Source organism: Helianthus annuus, chromosome 4 (assembly GCF_002127325.2).
Source record: "Helianthus annuus cultivar XRQ/B chromosome 4, HanXRQr2.0-SUNRISE, whole genome shotgun sequence".
Taxonomy (NCBI): Eukaryota; Viridiplantae; Streptophyta; class Magnoliopsida; order Asterales; family Asteraceae; genus Helianthus; species Helianthus annuus.
In genome coordinates, this window is record NC_035436.2 from 4461933 (window position 1) to 4482342 (window position 20410).

At 39.6% G+C, this 20410-nt stretch overlaps 1 protein-coding gene, 1 long non-coding RNA gene and 1 other non-coding gene across 3 annotated transcripts; all 3 read right to left on the bottom strand.

Moving 5' to 3' along the window:
- Positions 1–2438: 2438 nt before the first annotated feature.
- LOC110935575 lies at positions 2439–5059 on the bottom strand. Its single transcript, XR_002589212.1, has 2 exons — positions 4845–5059; positions 2439–2685 (listed from the first exon to the last, which is right to left on the bottom strand). It is a non-coding gene; the product is annotated as an uncharacterized LOC110935575 (long non-coding RNA).
- Positions 5060–5748: 689 nt separating this feature from the next.
- LOC110932773 lies at positions 5749–7407 on the bottom strand. Its single transcript, XM_022176029.1, has one exon. It carries the CDS (start codon positions 7405–7407, stop codon positions 5749–5751), a length of 1659 nt encoding a protein of 552 aa, XP_022031721.1.
- A 6847-nt stretch (positions 7408–14254) lies between these two features.
- LOC118492018 lies at positions 14255–14403 on the bottom strand. Its single transcript, XR_004892462.1, has one exon. It is a non-coding gene; the product is annotated as a small nucleolar RNA snoR135 (small nucleolar RNA).
- Between the last annotated feature and the right edge of the window lie 6007 nt (positions 14404–20410).

Sequence of the window (20410 nt, forward strand, 5' to 3'; positions counted from 1 at the left end):
GCGTGAGAATAAGTATCGGTATGAAGAAGAAGAAGAAGAAGTATAAGTGGAGTGAATGTAACTTAAAGATTATATCTGAATTACTCTTCTATTTATAGCCGGGAGTTTGGGCGGGAAAACCTGTTATTGAAATGTTAACGGAAGATGCTAACTCCGTAAGCGGTTATTTTCCCTCCGTCAATTCTCTTAATCGGATGTGAGAGCACACGGATCGTGATCTAGATCAACGGCTGGGGAGTTGCCACGTGGAAAGTGGGCAAGTGGAGATTTCTCTTCAATTCCATGCCATCATCGTGACTTCAAGGGAGCCCGGGATGATGACATGTGGCCAGACGGTTATAACCGTCTGGTGGTGCACGATTGAGTCTTCTAGAAGATTACTTCCATAATCCGGTGTGACTCCTTATCATGTGGTATCAGTGCAGTAAATAATATCTAAGTCTGGGTATTATTTAAGCGGGAGTGCTTGTTGGGATTTTTACCCCTTTGTTATGGAGAAAGGCGCAAGGATTCGTTAGTTTCCTTTTGGCGCGCAGATGTTGCTTGCTGTTTTTGTTCTAAGTTCTCTTTGTGGAACCAGTGTGCGGCTGCGCAAGGTCTAAAGAGGGTTTAAAAGACGAGGTTGTGGTATGGTCCCAAGTACTTAACATGAGGTTTTTGAGACCTTATCCCTTCAAGTCTCCCTAGTCTAGTGTTGCTCTTATGCAAATAAGTAGAGCACTGGACTATAAGAGAGAGGTGCTTTTTGCTGTCGGGTTTTTTGGCTTGAAAATGGAGAATCTTCTGGGAGAAGATACTCTTGCTCATTATGATTCTATTTGAAAATTGTCACTGAAGGAAATTTGTGAATTTCCTTCTTTGGTCTGATCCTGCTTAATCATGGTTTGACGTTTATTACGTCATTTGTAAAATAAAAAATGAATATATGCAGTACCTTTTCATCTTCTTTCTTAGGGATATGTGTAGACGCTGTCAGACTTCATTAAATGAGACATGACATTTTTCTGGTAGCGCCGTTTAGAGGAAGATGATTTGATAGTTGAGCATGATTATTTTTCCTTTCTCTCCTATCGATGCTGGTATTCCCTTTATATATATTTGGTAGTTGTGAACTTTTTACCTGATTTGGAGATATGAAGACCAGACAATCCTCTCGTTCTCGAAGACTATTGGAGGTCTTGAGAGTTTACGAGGCCGCTGAAGGTCTTCTTCTGCTTGCTAATTCGCCGTCGCCAGAGGTTACCGGAAATGAGGAACCTTCTAATTCTGCTTTTCACAAACCTGTGGGCACCGGTTGTGAATCTCGCTGGTTGAAATGTGCTGGTGATGAAGGAGTTGTTTCATTATCTGCTGATGCCTTGACAGAACGTTCTCCGACTAACCGGAAGGGTGGATGCTCCGTTCTGGCGATCAGGTAACAGTTGTTGCTGATGACAAGCCTACTATTGATCCTCCTAGTTAGGTTAGGTTAGGGAAATCGTATATACCTCTGTTGAGGTTGTAGCTATATTTTGGTGATACACTGCTGTGTTTTGTAAATATTTTGTTAAAGTGCTTTGTTGCACTAGTAACTTGATGATGCACTGTTGTGCTTTTGCAAATGGTTGTTAAAATGCTTTTGCCGCACTAGTAACATTTTGATGAAATGTTGTGTATATTTGCTTTGGTAGTTTACAAGTTGTGTTTGGATTACAATATGTTGCATGTGCATAATTACTTTGTTTAGGTAGAGCGAATGAGAATGGTATTGTGCTCATGTGTGAACGTAGGTCTAGAATGCGCGCGGATTTGGGCTTTACTTAGACCGTTCATGAGGTGTACAATGTTCACCATATTGTTTTCGCGCATACCAAAGGAATTATATGCAATTTGTAACAAACAATAACGTGGGTAAGGATAACTATTGCATTAATAGGGCGCAGAGCCAAGAATAGAAAAATACATTGCCTGTATAAATCTGACTTGTTGACTAGCTTGGCTATATATAACACTTGCGCAGCTGCTGCACGTTCCAGGTGCGAGGAACAGTTGTTCCATCTATTCTTTTTAGGGTGTACGTCCCTTTGCCTAGGACCTCATTGATAATGTACGGCCCTTCCCATTTCGGTTCCAGCTTGCCTGGCTTCTCCGCATTGGAAGCTTCATTGTCGCGTAAGACAAAGTCCCCTGGAACGAAAGTACACACGCGTACGCGCGCGTTGTAGTACTTCTCGAGCTTGGATTTATATCTTACTTCTGCGATGGCGGCGTTCTCGCGCCTTTCTTCAAGAAGGTCTAAATCCATTCTTCGTTCTTTTTCATTATTTTGCTTCTCCATGGCAAGCATGCGCGGTGACGGGAGGCCAATTTCGGCTGGGATTACCGCTTCTGACCCGTATACCAGACTAAATGGGGTTTCTGTAACACCCTTGTCATTATTTAATGGTTTTTGTAAAGTATACGACAAACAACATGTAATTATGACTACATATACTTTGTAAAAATACGGGTTTGTTTAAACTTTACAATTTTAAAATAATACAACATAACATAATTGAGTACGTCGTTTAAACATTTCAAAAGTTGTTTAGCAAATAGTTTACATCATAAACATTGTTTAAACCGAGTTGATTTATGCGGAAGCTTCAAGAGTATGTGTTCGGTCCTTCAAAAGTTGCTTGATCGTCACCCATAATCCTTGAGTACCTAAGATTGAAATGTTTACATAAACATTTATATTAGAATGCTTAGAAATGATACTTGATCGAAACTACGATCGAAATGAATTTGAAAATTTACAATTATATAAAATTTATAAACATTCAGGCTCTACCGTAACTTACGGTTTCACCGTAAGTTACGGTGGTCAATTTCCAATAATGGTCCACCGTAAACCAGTAGACTCACACCGTAAGCTCCTGACCTCTACCGTAACTTACGGTACTACCGTAACTCACGGTAGTCCCTGTAAATCCATCTTTTGGTTGCTTTGTTCATTATACTCAAGCCTAAATCTCGGATTTCGCTCTTTCTAACATACCAATACATTAGTTTCTCGAAATTCTAATATGTTACATATGAACCAATATAAAAGATCAATCAATCATATTCAAAATATCATGCATATCACGTTATATCAATTTACTAATGTGCAAGGTTCAAATTACGGGTTTCTTATGAATTCTTAAACCGTTTTACCTATCTACTCCTTTTGACCCGTGAAGGGAAGTTAAACACTTCTAACTATACATCTTTATATATATAAGTGTACCTGGCTCGGGTCAACATATTGACCCGTTTTAAGACCTTGTCTCTATAATATGCTAATTCATAGCCTCGCTAATTCATAAACCAATTACCCTGCGAGCATGAGACTCGACATACACTTATTAGTCGTTAATTGTCAAATGGTATAAATATTACCATTTGACCCGTTTGGTCTAGACTACCAAATATTTTGTGCTTAATATTAAATGGTGTTGTTTTAAACTTCAACTCTTTTTCGTGTACACATGACTAATTCGTCGTTTTACTCTTTTTATTCGTTTAGGCTTACCTTAATAAGTAGCCATTCAAAAACTCATTTTATATATATGTCATCTCGTGACCAATTACCATTTCGCCCATTTTACCATTAAACATGGTTTATCATTATTTTATATGTCCCGACCCGTTTCATTTCGTGTCGGAACCATATTTCAAATATAGCTTGTCAAGAGTCAAACTATCATCATAATTCACAAGGTGGTTAGATTAGTCATTATAACCACGACTATTCCACCTCACGTGTTTTCTATGTCAAAACTACTATTCGACTCCGTCCATGGTTAGTTTAACTCTTCAAAAGTTAACTACCCTTAATTATATGATATGTGCATATAAGCTAAATCGGCTTCATAATTAAAATTTGTATTACCCTGCATCACACATAATTAGTCGAACTAGGAAATTACGCGTTTGATTCATAATTTCAACATATGAACATTGTGGGCATAATTTATAATATCAACAATCAAGTTTCGTATCACTGAAAATAGGCTGTTTTTGGTGACTTGTTTAACCTGTTTACAAGTCTTCAAAAATTATGATTTTTTTATGTGGCGTACCTCTCGGATGGGTAGCCCTTGTGTTAAAATTTCAAGATCTAATTCTTTACCAAAAATTCGTAAAAATTCATCTACTAAGCTGCAATCAGATTCGTCACTTCTGACTGCAGCTTACGGAAAAATTCATTAAAAATTCCTCGTTTATCCGATTGACGAAATTTCAATTGGAGATTCTTCTAATAACTTAATACTTTCTACAGTAAGAATTTGAGATCATAACTCAATTCCTAAATTGAGTTATGACATTCTTAATGGGCTGCAAATTCTGCCAGAAAACGCAGCTTGAACCTTTGATACGGAAAAATTCATAAAACGCTCAATTTTAGTCGAAAAAATGTGATTCCAGTGGGGTTTTAAAGATATTTCCTGGAATTACATTTTAGACTCAAGAAACAAACGTTTTTGTCATGTTTTGTCCACGTTACAGCCAATACAATTCGGCTGTAAATTCTGATCAGAAGCTGTTTGAATTCAGTTTTCAATCGAAACATGTTTATGATATTATAGCACTATTTTTAGCCATCAAAAACCCTAAAAACATCACATTACACGAATTTAGCATCATCACACTTATCACCTTCAATGGTGATCATGAATTCACAAGATTTAGACCTAATTTCATCATATGCTTGTCTAGGGTTTACTCCTAGACACTACAATGTTCCTATTTCATCATATAACGAACATGCATCAACAAATTTCGAATATCCTAAATTCATGAGAATTTCAAGTAGAGAATTAACATCAAATTTTACATACCTTACAACCCCCTTGCAATGGGGATCAGTAATCTATGCTCGATTTTCGTTTTGGACCAGATTTACACCTCCAATTTGAGAGTTTTAGTAAGGATTTTAGGGTTTGAAGAAACCCATCGCCTCCTGCTTCTTTGTACGACCAGACATCCCCAAATGGGGTGTTTGGTTTTTGTTTTAATTAAATTAGCAACATAAGTTTCGATTTTAACATCTTTGGCCCCTCCATTTTCCTTAGTTCATAATTTAAGTGTTTTAACCCACTCATAAGTCACTATCTAACTAGATTAGAATTATTCCTAGTTAGCTTAGTAGGTTCGGGAAGTCGTAACCCGTTTTACTTTAAGTCCCGTTAAATCGGGCCTTTTATAAACTTAATTACTTAAAACTTTGATTCATTTTTATTTAATATTAGGATTTCTTATTTAAATCCAAATATTTGCCGGGTTATTTTTACTAATAACGGTACGTTACCCGTCTTTTAGTATTAACAAAGTTTAATTACCAAGCCCGTTTTCGGGGTGTTACAGTTTCCCCCGTACTGGTTTTCGGGATGGTACGATGAGCCCATAAGATGCTAGGGAGTTCATTGACCCATCCTCTGCGCGATGCCCCCAGTCTCGCTTTTATGCCATCAACTTTTTGTTTGTTGATGCTTTCAACCTGCCCATTTGCCTGTGGGTGTGCCACAGAGGCAAAGTTGTGTTCAATCTTCATTTCCTTGAACCACTTCTGGAGATCTTCCGAGGCGAAGTTAGTGCCGTTGTCGGAAATGATGCGCAATGGTAATCCGAATCTGCAAAATATATGTTCCCATATAAATTTGCGGATCACCATTGCCGTGGTTGAAGTTAACATCTTGGCCTCAACCCACTTTGTGAAATAGTCCACTGCCACGATAATGAACTTCACAGCGCCAGGTGCGTCAGGGAAAGGACCAACAAGGTCGATGCCCCATTGCTGGAAGGGCCAAGCGGATGTGACCGGAACGAGCGGATTTTTCGGACGAAGGGTTTTTGGTGCGTGACGCTGACAAGCTGCGCATTTCGTAATAATTCCACCGTGTCCACATGCATCCCCGGCCAATAGTAGCCTGCGCTCATTATCTTTTCTACTACCATGCGCGGTCCGGCGTGTATCCCACATAAGCCTTCATGGATTTCCCTGACTAAGTACTGCGCGTCTGTTTTGTCAACACAGCGTAGGAATGGTCCCATAAATGACTTTCGGTATAGAATTTTGTCTGCCATCTCGTAATTTATTGCTTTGTTCTGGACTTTCCTAGCTTCCGCTTTTCCTTCTGGAAGTTTACCATGCTGCAGGTACATGATGATCGGGGACATCCAGGATGGGTTGCCGACCTCAATGAAGTTTACTTGTTTAAGAGGAACGAAAGGATTGGACAATACCTCGATGCGCACCTCTTTTGCCAGATATCTGAAACTGGTGGCGGCCAGTTTGCTCAATGCATCCGCATGCTTATTTTCACTTCTATTTATGTGAATTATTTTGAATGTTTGGAATTGGCTGATAAGTATCCGCGCTTGTTCCAGGTATAACGCCATGGCCTCGCTCTTGGCATCATAGTGCCCGTTAACTTGCTCGGCCACTAACTTTGAATCGACGTGAGCTTCAAGGTTTTTTGCTCCCATTTTAAGCGCCAAACGGAGGCCTGCCAGGAATGCTTCGTATTCTGCCTCGTTATATGTGCTCTTGAAAACCAAACGTATAGCGTATGTAAGCTCATGATCGTCTGGGCTAACCAATCGCAGGCCTACGCCTGCTCCATCATCATTAGAAGCCTCGTCTGTGTGCAACATCCAAACCCTATCGTCGAAAACTGGAATAGGGTTTTGGATCGCCTCACATTCCTGTACTTTGTCTATGGGAACTTCTGTGGCGAAGTCTGCTAAAACTTGCCCTTTGATTGCTGGTCGCGGTCTATATAGGATATTGTATCCTCCCAGCTCAATGGCCCACTTAGCCAATCTCCCCGTGACATCGGGTTTGGATAGAATTTGCCCCAAGTGATAATTGGTGAGAACTGTAATAACATGACCAGAGAAATACCGGTGTAGGCGTCGTGATGCATGCACTAGCGCAAGGACCAGTTTTTCTATCATCGAGTAGCGCGTCTCTGGGCCAGTTAGCATTTTGCTAATATAATAAATTGGGGTCTGAATGTTCTCCCGTTCAACCGTTAACACTGGGCCAACCGCTACCTCCGCTGCTGATAAATATAAGATTAGCGGTTCTTTTTCTCGTGGTGTTGTTAGTGTTGGCAACTGAATTAAGCACTCCTTCATTTTCTTGAAAGTTGTCTCCGCTTCTGGTGTCCACTGGAAGTGGCTTTTCTTGGCACAATTGCGCAGGGTACTAATGAACGGATAAGATTTTGTGGCGTGATTTGCCAAGAATCTGTTCAAGGCTGCTAATCGCCGCACGAGTCTTTGCATTTCTTTTACTGTTGCAGGTGACGGCATCAGCTGGATGGCTTGCACTTTCTCCGTGTTGACTTTAAAACCGTCTCTTGTTACTATGAAACCCAAAAATTTTCCTTCTTCCATTCCGAAGGAGAACTTTGTTGGGTTAAGTTTCAGGTTGACGCTGCGTAAAGAATCGAACGTACGCTAAATGTTTGCGAGCATGGTTTCCTCTTCGTGGCTCATGATGACGAGGTCATCCATATATACTTCGACTGTTTTACCAATGTCTTCCCCGAAGACTGTATCCATCAAGCGTTGGTAAGTAGCTCCTGCGTTACGGAGACCAAAGTGCATTTTTGTATAGCAAAAGATGCCTTTATCAGTACGGAAGGCTGTCTTATCTTCATCTTCCTCTTTCATTTGAACCTGATGGTAGCCTTTATAACAGTCGAGAAAACACTTCCAGCGAAAGGACGCTATAGAGTCAACCTTCTTGTTTATTTCTGGTAGAGCATAACAATCCTTCGGGCAAGCTTTGTTGAGGTCTTTGAAGTCGACACACATGCGCCATCCACCACTATGTTTTTGAACCATTACTGGGTTAGCGACCCAGGTCTGGTATTTCACTTCGCGCAGGATCCCGGCGTTGAGTAACTCTATTACTTGCTCGTTCATTGCTTCTGCTTTTTCAGTGCTGAGACTGCGTCTTCCCTGCGCGACGGGTTCCATTGAGGGGCGGACGTTTAGACAGTGCTGCGCTATTTCTCGAGGTACCCCAGTCATGACTGCTGGGCACCAGGCGAAGATGTCTTTATTGTTTGACAGTAATTCCTTCAGCTGTATCCGTATTGTTGGTGAAATAGCGTGCCCTAGTGAGATGGTCTGCTCTGGATACTCATCGTTGAGAACCCATTTTTCTGGTTCGTTTGGTGCTGATGGCTTGGCCACCTTTGCTGGTGGCTCATCGTCCACGTACATGACTTCCTTGCTTGAATACAGAATTGGTACTCCGGTTTCCGTTGGAAAACCGCAAGCAGTGTGTGGAATGGAAGTAATCATGCTGAATTCTCTTTGTGATCTTCTTCCCAGCAATACATTGTGGCGCGATGTTGCTGGCATGACCATGAAATTTACTGTGACTGTGCGCGAATGCTCGCCATCTGAGAGAGTCACAGGAAATGCAATTTGTCCCAATGGAAACACAGCTTCGTTGCAGAAACCAGTGAGAGGGAAATCAACTGGCTCTAAACGTGCTTTATCTTCTGGATCGAGTTGTTTGAAACATTGTTCATAGATTATATCCATCGAGCTTCCTGGATCTATGAACATGTAGTCGGTTCTGTAGTGGCTGAAGATACCGGTGATAATTACTGGACGTTCTTCCTGAGGTCCTCCAGGAACAACAGGAAATACAACTTGTTGCTCTCTCCAATGCTGATTATGGCTTCGTTTGTTCGGCCTTCGTGAAGGACCTCCTTGCACCATGTTTATCTGCTTTGGTTCGGCTTCCTGATGGTTAGTATCTTCTGATTTTTTATTCATCTTGACATTACTTCTAGATTGGATGTCCCATTGATTAGGTATTTGTGGGTCCAATAGTGCATTGTCAGATTTACCTTCTCCTTCTACCAAAATATCAGATCTGTCATTTGGCAACTCAGATCTGATGTTTTGTGTGAAAATCTGGTTCATAGTGATCTTGAATCTGTTGAACCAGTATTTTGGAGTTCTTTCTAGGAGTGAATCAGAACGGTTATGAACTCCCGAGGAGTCATTTCCTTCTGAATGACTGCCGTTGCTTCCTTCACTTCCCATGATTCCGTCGATCTGGACATCTCGGGTTGCAAAACCCTTGAATTCAGATCGAGGACTTGATGGGTGAAATGATGAATTCTCTGCCATATGAAATAGAGAGTGAAGAAAATATGAATCGAAACGAGAAAAAACGGATGAAACTGAGAAATCGGTGGGCGCCAATGAAGAAACACTGGTTAAATGACCGGATTCAGATAAACCAGGGGTTAGGTTCTGCATAAAAGGGGTTGGTTTCTTCTTGTTTGGTTCAAAGTGACAGATCTTTTCCTCTTCTCGATAACTGCAAAACAGAAACTGTCAGACTCGCCACGGGGAGAATGGGGGTTCTATCCATGACCACCCTCCGGCGTGAGAATAAGTATCGGTATGAAGAAGAAGAAGTATAAGTGGAGTGAATGTAACTTAAAGATTATACCTGAATTACTCTTCTATTTATAGTCGGGAGTTTGGGCGGGAAAACCTGTTATTGAAATGTTAACGGAAGATGCTAACTCCGTAAGCGGTTATTTTCCCTCCGTCAATTCTCTTAATCGGATATGAGAGCACACGGATCGCGATCTAGATCAACGGCTGGGGAGTTGCCACGTGGAAAGTGGGCAAGTGGAGATTTCTCTTCAATTCCATGCCATCATCGTGACTTCAAGGGAGCCCGGGATGATGACACGTGGCCAGACGGTTATAACCGTCTGGTGGTGCACGATTGAGTCTTCTAGAAGATTACTGCCATAATCCGGTGTGACTCCTTATCATGTGGTATTAGTGCAGTAAATAATATCTAAGTCTGGGTATTATTTAAGCGGGAGTGCTTGTTGGGATTTTTACCGCTTTTTATGGAGAAAGGCGCAAGGATTCGTTAGTTTCCTTTTGGCATGCAGATGTTACTTGCTGTTTTTGTTCTAAGTTCTCTTTGTGGGACCAGTGCGTGGCCTGACGGGTGGTCCTTTGGACAACCCTTAAGCATGTTAAAATATGAAATAATCCTCCAATTAGCCGTGTAATTATCTTGAATTAGATAACTATGATGCTTATGTTTCAGGTACGAATTAGGAGCTAAAAGATGGATCAAAGGCAGCTTTTGGAGGCTTTGGTGGTAAACGGGTCAAGAGGAGAACAAAATAATAACAAAGAAGTGAAGGCAGCCGAGTACCGTAAATTATCTAATCCGAGTACTTTGTTCCCTTTTATCACTTCAATCACATATACACGAGTTATGTCTATGTAACTCTTTCTAGTGAAATTGCACACAACTGTTTAAAGAAACTGAAACCTAGGGTGATCATTGTTCTCTCCTAATTGTTTACAACCAACTTTGATTTGAATTAGTTCTTAATTTAGTTTTCTAAAACAACAATCCACAATCTTGAATTTTAATTTTCTGCAATTTAGTTTAATAATTAGTTTAAGTGCAAAACTATATAATCGACACATCTTCCACATACTCCCTGAGTTCGATACCCTACTACCACTAACTACAGTTGTTTAGGGATTAAATTTGCGTGACCCACGACATCACGTCACGGCCGCGCAAGATCTAAAGAGGGTTTAAAAGACGAGGTTGTGGTATGGTCCCAAGTACTTAACACGAGGTTTTTGGGACCTTATCCCTTCAGTATTAAATGTATTATAATAATTGTATAATAATTCCAAATGACCACAATGCCGCTGCACAAAAAGACAAAATAGGCATATTGGAACAGTAAAAAATGGGGGTTTTTGAATTTTGGACTAAAATGGCAATAAAAGTGAAACCAAAGGGACCAAAATGGCAGTTTACTCATTTAAATGTGTAAGACTTAAAAGATAACGGGGATAGGGTGATGTGGAGTGAAAGGGGTGTGAAACCATAGTACTGAGGCTATACGATGTGGGATGGGCATGATGTGTCACGTAACAGCCACGTCAGCAGGGGGTGTGGTAAAAAAACACAGGGTGGAAGGGGCTTGAAAAGTGGAGTTTAAAAAAGACAACCAGTCACAATCAACCCCAACAACAACCAATCACAATCAACCACGTCTCCACTCTCGTGCCCTCCACGCCCATGAGATTTCCCTCGTCCTTGTCACCACGCCATGGGAAGGGGTGGGGTGCCGACGTTGGGAAGCCCCACGCCACCCCTTCCACGCCCACATCATATGGTCTGAATTAGAAAGTGAAGGAGAAAGGGGAGGTGATGTCTTAGTGAGGTGGCAGTTACTTTATGACGTGGCAGTGATGTGTAGTAAAGGGGCGTGAAACGGTAGGAAATGGCCTTAGGGACACGTCAACATCAAGTGTAAGGGGGGCTCTATTGTTAATTAGCTTGCGTTGGGATAAAGCCTGATAAAGCCACTTTCATCATTACTCAATTTTTTTAATTTAGATTTTTATTAAACTTAAAATAAATAAATTTAACAAGTAAATACTAAAATTAAAATACGGCACACTACAATTCAGCAATAAAAAATATTTCTACCCGTCTTCGTTTTCATCGTCGCTATCATCGCCAGCACGGTTATCCCATATAGATGTTCAGCCAAATCCGCCCAAAGATCCAATTATGTTTCCCTGTGACGTATTTTCATTCGGATAACTTCTTTCTGGGCGTACTTTAGTAGTTGATTCGTCGATTGATAGGTGTCGTCAAATTCGTCACATAAGGCTCTGCCCGTGTCCTTCAAGAGTCATGCAAGATAATACACGTATACATCATGTTTCTCTTTTTATTTTTTGTCTTTTCATGAATATATGAGAGTTGGGCAATGATAGTCCATCGTTTCTTTTACGCTCTGAACGCCCGTTCAATATCTTTTCTTGTCCCTAACAATCATATTTTTTTTTCTTTTATGGTCTTCAGTATGTTCTCTTTCGGTCTCCCTCCCCTGTTAAATTCCCTAACGATTATATTTTTCCAGCATTTCCAAAACGTCGTGTAAACCACATCAAGAACGACCTTCCATGTTTTCAACCCCGCTTGTTTCGACATTTTAAAGTTAGCCGGTCTTTTTGGATTATAAGAAAATTATTCAAAGATGCTCAAATCCACACTTATACGTTTGGATATGGTCAAATAAACACCTATAGTTAAAATAGACCAATTAGAGTTAAACTGGTCGTTAAATTCGAAATTGGTCGTTATGTATATTGGTATAGGGTGGGTGTGCTAAAAAACAAATTAGACTTGGCTTGTGTAGCATAAATAGAAAATCTATCGGTGGTTCAAGTAGAGGTGCACAAACCGGATATCTTTGATAGGGTTGGAACCGGCTATAATCAGTTCAGTTCCGGTTCTTAAGAAACCAGGTATTAAAATACCCTATTTTCAGGTTTTTCTATACCCTATTTTCAAGTATTTTAGTACCCTATTTTCAGGTTTTACTCCATTGCGTTTTTGTTACTATAACTTCTTGTCTTTTTTGTTTATTGTTATTAAATATGCTTTGTATAATGTAAAAAAAATAAAATAAATGCACTAACATAAATTTTCAAGATAGATGCTAGAATCATGTATCGGGGTATAGTCGGTTCTGACTCCAATTTTTGTCCGGTTTCGGGTATTAATTTGGTATAATCGGTTCTGGGTATTGAGATCAAAATGCATACTCTATCTATACCCTACAGGTAGGTTCGGTATCAGTTTCGGGTATAGAATATCCGGGTAACCAGTTACGGGTTTCTTTATCAGGTCTAGTTTCAGATACGGTTTTTTATGCACCTCTAGGTTCAAGCAAACTATTGTTAGATTGGGCTCACTGAAGTATTAAATTAGCTTATGTGCTTTGTTAAAGTGTAATTGCTGAGAGTTTACTTTGTTTAAATGTATGTCTATTTCCAATTTAATATTTCAACTCTCACATACGGTCCGTATAAATATTTTCTAATTGATTGTGTTTATTCTTTCATGATTTTTCATGATTGAGCTGTTTATTTTGATGTGGGTTGTTAAAATGTTGATGGGCTTGTAGTTATTGGAATAAAGGCTTATTGTACTTGAAGTTGAATTTGGGCTTAGAACTTGTTCTTGATAGAGTTAGCATCTGCATTTTGGGCTTAAGTATGAAAACTTAAGTTTGTTGTTTTAATGGTTAATCATTTATAACTCTTAATTATTTTACTGGTTCAGGATTTAATAATTCAGACATCTTACTAGTTTAGCACTAAACAACGCCTAGTGTCATTTTGATTCTAGTTCTATTGTTAATCTTTCTTCCTTCATTGTATAGTTCTTGACACCTAAGCCTTAATAAACTTTTGGTTTGGTAGCGTTCGTGTTTAAGTGTTAAATTCATGATTCTTGACCAACTAAGTGGTTTGACCCAAGGGCATAGCTATGAAGGGCCAGGAGGGGCGCCCAACCCTCCGTATTTTTCGTTCAATAGTGTTATGTATGTACGTTTCGTATAGAATTTTTTAAGAATATACGTTTTCGACCCCCCCAGTTTTATAAAAAAACTAGATATAAACTTTTAAGTCCGGTGACTTCCAACCCTCCGGTGGAAGTTTTCAAGCTTCACCATTGGAACCTATGACTTATGAGCTTGAATTCATAATGTTAGATTATACTGTTTTTAGTAGGTTGGAATTATTTAGGGTTGAATACATCAAAGAACTCGATATAAATTGCTAGGAGCGAGCATGGTGCAGTTCAGTTCGATTATTGCCTAATACCAAAACCATAACCACACACCACCGTTATCAAAAATCATAACCATTCAGAAATTAACCAAAACTGAATGGTTATGTTTTGTTATAACCATTGTGTGTAGTTATGGTTTCGGTATTACACAGAAATTAACCTAGTGTGTGGTTATTAATAAGCCAAAAATCATACCATTCAATTCTGTTTTGGGATTCCTTATTACTCCTTTCGAATTCAATCACAATTTATGACTAATTATTTTGTGAAAGAATTCAAAAGAAGTAACAAAGAATCCCAAACACCCTCCAAGTCAAGATCTAAGATAGAAACTAGCCGAATTTACAAATTTTGACCGGAATTTACAAGCTTTTGGCAAGCCAACTAGAGCCAACTACCGATTAATGATTAATAGATAGATTAACAAAAAAAAATTACTCGATTACTGGCCAACTAGTAAAATCGCCAACTTCTCACGATATTTACACCGTTGGTGTTAGCTATCATAACCGAAACTTCCGAAAACGGAAAATAAAAACGTTCTAAAATTAGAAAAAAAAATAATGTGGAGAAAATGATTGTTGAAGATTCCAATGGAAAAATTGGAACACAACTGCCCACCTTCACCCTGTCAAATTGTTTTTGCAGAGAACTCTTTCGACCAAAGTGCACTTATTTAGCACATAGCCGATACACACTATCTCTGCTTTATTTTCAACTAAATCTTCAATTTTAAACTAAATGAAATCAGTTAAAAAAAAAAACAAAACGGCAAATCATATTGAAAAAAATAAATAAATATAGATATCAGAAACAAGAACAGAGAGAAAGTAATACGATTGCTAATCGCCGCTCAGTAGTTGTGATATAAGGTTTCTTGGGATGAAAGGAATTTATAGAAAGAGGGATTAGGGTTTCGTGTGATTTTAGATACACGGAATAGTTTAATGGGCTGAAGATGGTTAATAATCGGCCCAATAAAGTGAATATCAGTTTTAGGATCTTTTACATCACATAAACTTACATATGGATGTAAACAAGCCCAAGAGCTACTCGTTATCGATTTGGTTATAAGTTTAAACGAGTCGAGTCCGAGCTCAAGCCTGAGAGAGCTCGAGACTGTAGAGCCTAAACGAGCCCAAATAATTTTTTTATATAATATTATAATAATGATGATAACATTGGCGAGCTCAGCTCGAGCCGAGCTTTGGCTCCTTTAAGCGATATTGAAGCGAACTTGAGCCGAGCTTTCAGCTCGTTTGAGAAAATCGTTTAAGCGATATTGAAGCGAACTCGAGCCGAGCTTTTAGCTCGTTTGAGGATTTTCTCAAAATAACTCGAGCCTAGTCATGTCGAGCTCGAGCTTTGGGTTTTACTCGCAAGTCGAGCTTGAGCTCAAATAAGAAGTCTCGAACCGAGTTCGAGTTCGAGCTTCATAAAAACATGACAAACTAAGCTTGAGCCTAGTCGGGCTCGACCCGACTCGTTTACACCCCTACATTAACAGACTACACGTACTATTAACTGATATTTAATATAATTCAATCACTTTTAATAACGGTTAGAAAATTCATGTTGTAATTAGGCAGTGGATCAAGTACAAGACAACATACGGTGTGTATGTGACAATTTGTGTATGACAAGTAACCTTTTCAATTTAAAGAAAAAAAGAAAGGTATTTAGATTTTTTTTTCTTGGACTTATTTCACCCCCAATTTTCAAACGGTTATAACTTTTTATACGATAATTATTGTTTTTTTTAAATTAGACTATTGTTATAGTTTTCTAAATTTAGGCAGACTATTGTTATAGTTTTCATTCTCTTAAATTTGAGCAGACTATTGTTATAGTTTTCTAAATTTTTAAAATTTTATTTGTGACAACCCGAACTTCCAAGGTTAGTCTTGTAATCTTGACTCCTCATTACCCCTTTTCTAGGTGTTAGAACGTCCTACTTAGTTATAACTTCGTTAAACTTATACGTTTGCTAATTCGGATAAATAACTTTTTGGCGTTTGTTTGGGGCCGCGTATGTATTGGGCAATATAATCCTACATTACAATTACACACCATATCCGGCCCAAGTGGATTATTTGAGCCCCTAATTACTCGTGTGTCTTGATTTAATCCGGCCCAAGTTGTGTAGCCTAAGGGAACTTGTATTTCGACCCACTTGTTTTAGTTATTAACATTATATAGGCATTTGTACATAAACTGTTTGTAAACCTCTCATCACAAAATATTACAAACCCGAAATACCCTATCAAGCTTGTGAACGGCAGACGCACCCATCGAGACGACATTGTATTGTTGAAACATCCTCTCATTTAGTCGAGTCCATTAATCTGTAAGTTCGTATTCATGTTAATTACTTCTGGTTATATGTTTACGTGGAGTTGATGTGTACGTGTAGGATTAAAACGTGAACCAGGATTTGTTTGCAAAACTGAATTGAGTCGGATTGGTCCATTATTATATTGTAACCGACTACCATGTGTAATAAATAAGGATCTTTCTTTCAATGATGATCTGGGGTGAGATAGGATAAACACAAATATGAAAACATGCAAGTGGTTGTGTCAGACTAGGGGTTGTGTCAAACATGCAATTGATGTATTATATCGATGAGGAGCTATTATAGTAAATTGTTAGGGTATGTGGCCATGATGATGAAGTATGTGATGATTAAAAAAAATTATATATATATATATATATATGTGTGTTAAATGTTAAATGTTATTCTTAATTAAATAAGTGTTTGGGCTGTATGTACATTGATAACGATTGAATGGTATGAGTTGAGTATATGGTTGGTCACTTTGTTAACAATTATATTGTAGGTTTAGTTGGATTTCTAAATCATGATGAAACTGCTAGAGAACTAGGGCTTTATTATACTTGAATATGCTATTATGTCATATGATAATTACTGAAGTTAGCATACCTTGGTTTCGTAACAAAACATGAAAACGGATAGGTCTGCATATCAAGCCCACATCGCACACAAACCATTTATGGGCTTAGGGTTAGCAGTGGGTCGAGCAAATGGACATAGGCCACGCATGGACGAGGGTTTGGGCCTGATGGAATTGGGCCGGGTAATACAAGCTGGATAAATCATATGGGCCGAGAACTTGTATGTTATTAAAATCATAGGGGCCGAGAACTAGTATGTAACTTGTTTAGAAAATATGGAGTATCATATGAATTGCACAATTTGTTACCTTGGGAAATACTCAGTTGCGGGTGGCACAGGGCCAGCCCACTTGGCTGGACTTATGTTATCAGGCCCAACATTAACAGGGCCGCACATGATATAACTTGACTGGACTTTGAATGTTTTAGATTTGTTAGTAATTATGATACACATACATGTTTTATCTTTGGGCCATACACGTTTGATAACTGGACTTGAAGTGTGTGCTAGCAGATTAGGTATGTATGTATGTATGTATATGACATGTTTGAGCGATTACATGTTAAGCGATTTTTTTGGTGCTCTAGCTGGATGAATAAACTGTCATGATTCGAATTACATGTGTGCGTTACGTGAGCAATAAATATGCTTGATGTGAACCATGAATACATGAATTAGTGGTACGCGAAAGGTGTGGTACATATGCATGTAAAACTGACTGTTATTGGTAACCCTTTTAGGAAGTGTTTGTTCAACTGAATAACAAGTAACAAATCTTACCGAGCAAACCCAAGGTGAGTTCACTGCACTTTTCTAAGCATGCGTCCCGGTGGTTTGGGACATCTGGTAAACGTTTTTAAAGGGGATACTGGGTAAACTGTCTATTTGGGATGTTGGTTATTAAACACTGTATAAATCATGTAAGACCCCATACATCTACCGTGTTGCTGAAGAAGCAACGAGGTATTTAGTTGATAGCGCTATTAGGTTTGGCACCCTCACACCGGGCCGAAAGGACGGGCGTGAACTAATTACCTGGACTTCATGACCAATGCCTAGTTAGAGGCATTGGGGTTGGGCATTCACATCGTGTACATATAAGACCCCTTACATCTATTCAAGATTGTTTGATACCTTGACATCATGACCAATGCCTAAATGGAGGCATTGGGGTTGGGCATTCACATCTAGACGCCACATACGGTAATCGAGTTAATAACAACATCAAATCAAATTATTGAACTATTGAACTGTTGCACTGTTTATACACATACCTGATAACTAAACGCATTAACAAAACTTTGAACTCACCAGCGTCGTCTGACACACTTGTCTGCATGCTTGTAGGTCGTTAGCTGTCTTGCATTGGAACTTGCTGTTTGGAGTAGCAGGAGTGGTCATGGGTCGACTGGAGGAATTATGCTATTGATTTCTTGATACTATATATTGGTTTTTAAACTGTTTAACTTCGTTTAATTTTGCTTCCGCTGAACACTTTGGTTTTCATTGAACTTGGATGGTATTTTATTAATAATCGAGAACTTTATTTTGAAATGGGTATGGGTTCAATGTAATTAGTGGCTCATTACTGGTACGTCACACGCCTAACAGGGACATTCCCTAGGTGGTATTTTGGGGGTGTGACAGTTTGGTATCAGAGCCACTGGTTATAGTGAACTTGGTTTTAAAACGTTTTCATAAAACCAGACTATAACCGAACAGTTCCGAAATCGACCATGACACTCAGCTCCAGACTGCAAGGTTCGTCTCTCGTATACTCATTGTACTGCATAACTAGTGAACACTTACATTTGATATTGCATGTGATTGCACGTTTAGCACAACAATATGAATTCATGTATTACTTGCATGTGTTATGTGACTGATAGGGTGGTATTTTCCTAAACATTCATGACTTAAGTTTCATGATGCTCTTTGTTTGCTACTCGAGTTTGAGGAACCATTTCACATGAGTTAGGAGGAGCTAAGATGAGCATGCAAATCACAATATTATTGTGGGTGCACACATAATAATAATGTGGGGTGCATGCGAGTCCCAGTGAGGCTTAACAAGTGAAAAAGGGGTTCTGTTCCGTTATTTGATCGATGTGAAACATAACAGTCTATAGGAGTCATAGCAGTGATTATCTCTTACTCGAACATGATCTTTTCACTCCTTTCTGAACCCTTACGAATCTCGATGCTATCGAATAGTACTTGAACACACATCTAAACGCCTAGCGAAACGTGTAGAATGTTAAGTGCTTGCACGAACGTCCTTGAGTTCGTGTATATCTTTCTCGCTTCTCTTCGTTTGATGGAACTCTATGTATTGACGTCTTAGACTCCGAAGTGTGATCACTTCTGCAACACTCTCGCAGCATACCGAGTATTACTCAATCGACCTGCTAGATCGATGGACACAAGGGTGAGAGTAGTATTTTACCGACCTCAGTAATTGGACCACCCTGACTACCGGCAACGAACACCAGCAAAGTGACTGCAACCGAATCTCCAACCCTAGTCAGCGACTGATGTGAATCAACCTTTACGAACCAATCAGGACATAAGCACTAACAACTGACTGTAGAATGGAATGTGAAACTCCCCCACACAGTGAGTAGTGCCTTAGCGTGTGCCATGGAATGTGAAGAGGTGGACCCTATCGGTGAAAGATCGTAGAGCTCCGTTTCAAACAACAGCATTAGAGGCAACAGTCACGGCAACATCAAGGTATTTGTAATGGTAACCAACAGTATGGAAAATGAAGGTGCCTACGACATGGAGTTGCCGTTGTTAAATCAAACGACAACAACCAAGGGAACGACGGTCGTACTGGAAATCCTCGCAACGAGTACAACAACACGGGAAATGATGCTCATGGAGGGACATTTAGGACTGGCGTGGGCAACGCCAAGATTATAACAACATGGTGGCCTACATGTTCTTGGTAACTAATCACTTCGTCACCGTTCTGCTTAACCCTGATGCTTCTTGAAACCGAACCTGTTGTGGAATCAACTAAGGGCAAGTCAAATGAAACCTTATATGTCCGTTGGGATGTAAACTCGACCTTGTGGGACAAGTGTTCGACGTCGACCTTCTTTCTGCCATCCTCGATAGTTCGATGCAGTGGTTAATATGGACTGGTTATCTAGATATCGCGCAGTTATACGTGGTGTGAAGGTTAGCATCATATCAACAATGAGAGCCAGAAAGCGTCTACGAAGGGACTACCCCGCTATGTTGGCAACCGTTACTGATGTTTGGGCTAAGAAAAGAGGATCAAGGATCCACCAATTGTTCGTGATTCCACTCAGCATGCTACGGGAGAAACACTCAGTTTGATCTCAGGCCAGTGGCAGCCCTGATTCTTAGTATTTCTTACCGTCTTGCACCAGAAGGGTTGTAAAAGTTGTCAAATCAACAACAGGGACTGTTGGATAGGAGCTTTATCGGACCTAGTTTTTGCTTTGGGGAGCCCCAGTTATATGCAGGAAGATAGGTTGTATCGTTGGATATGTGTACTAATTATTGAGAACCTAACAAGGTAACAGTTAAGAACCGCTTGCTTCGACCATGTATTGAAAATCTGTCGACCAGTTGCGGGGGACAAGCTTTCATTTGAGGATTGACTAACGAACCAACTACCATCGGATGGAAGTCCACGGGGAGAATGCTCTTAGAACGGCATATCAAACGCAATGCGGCCATTTCGATTTTGTACACCAAGATCATTGAGTTGATCAACACACCAGCAGCTTTATGGACCACAAGAATTGACCGTGTTTGTTGATGAT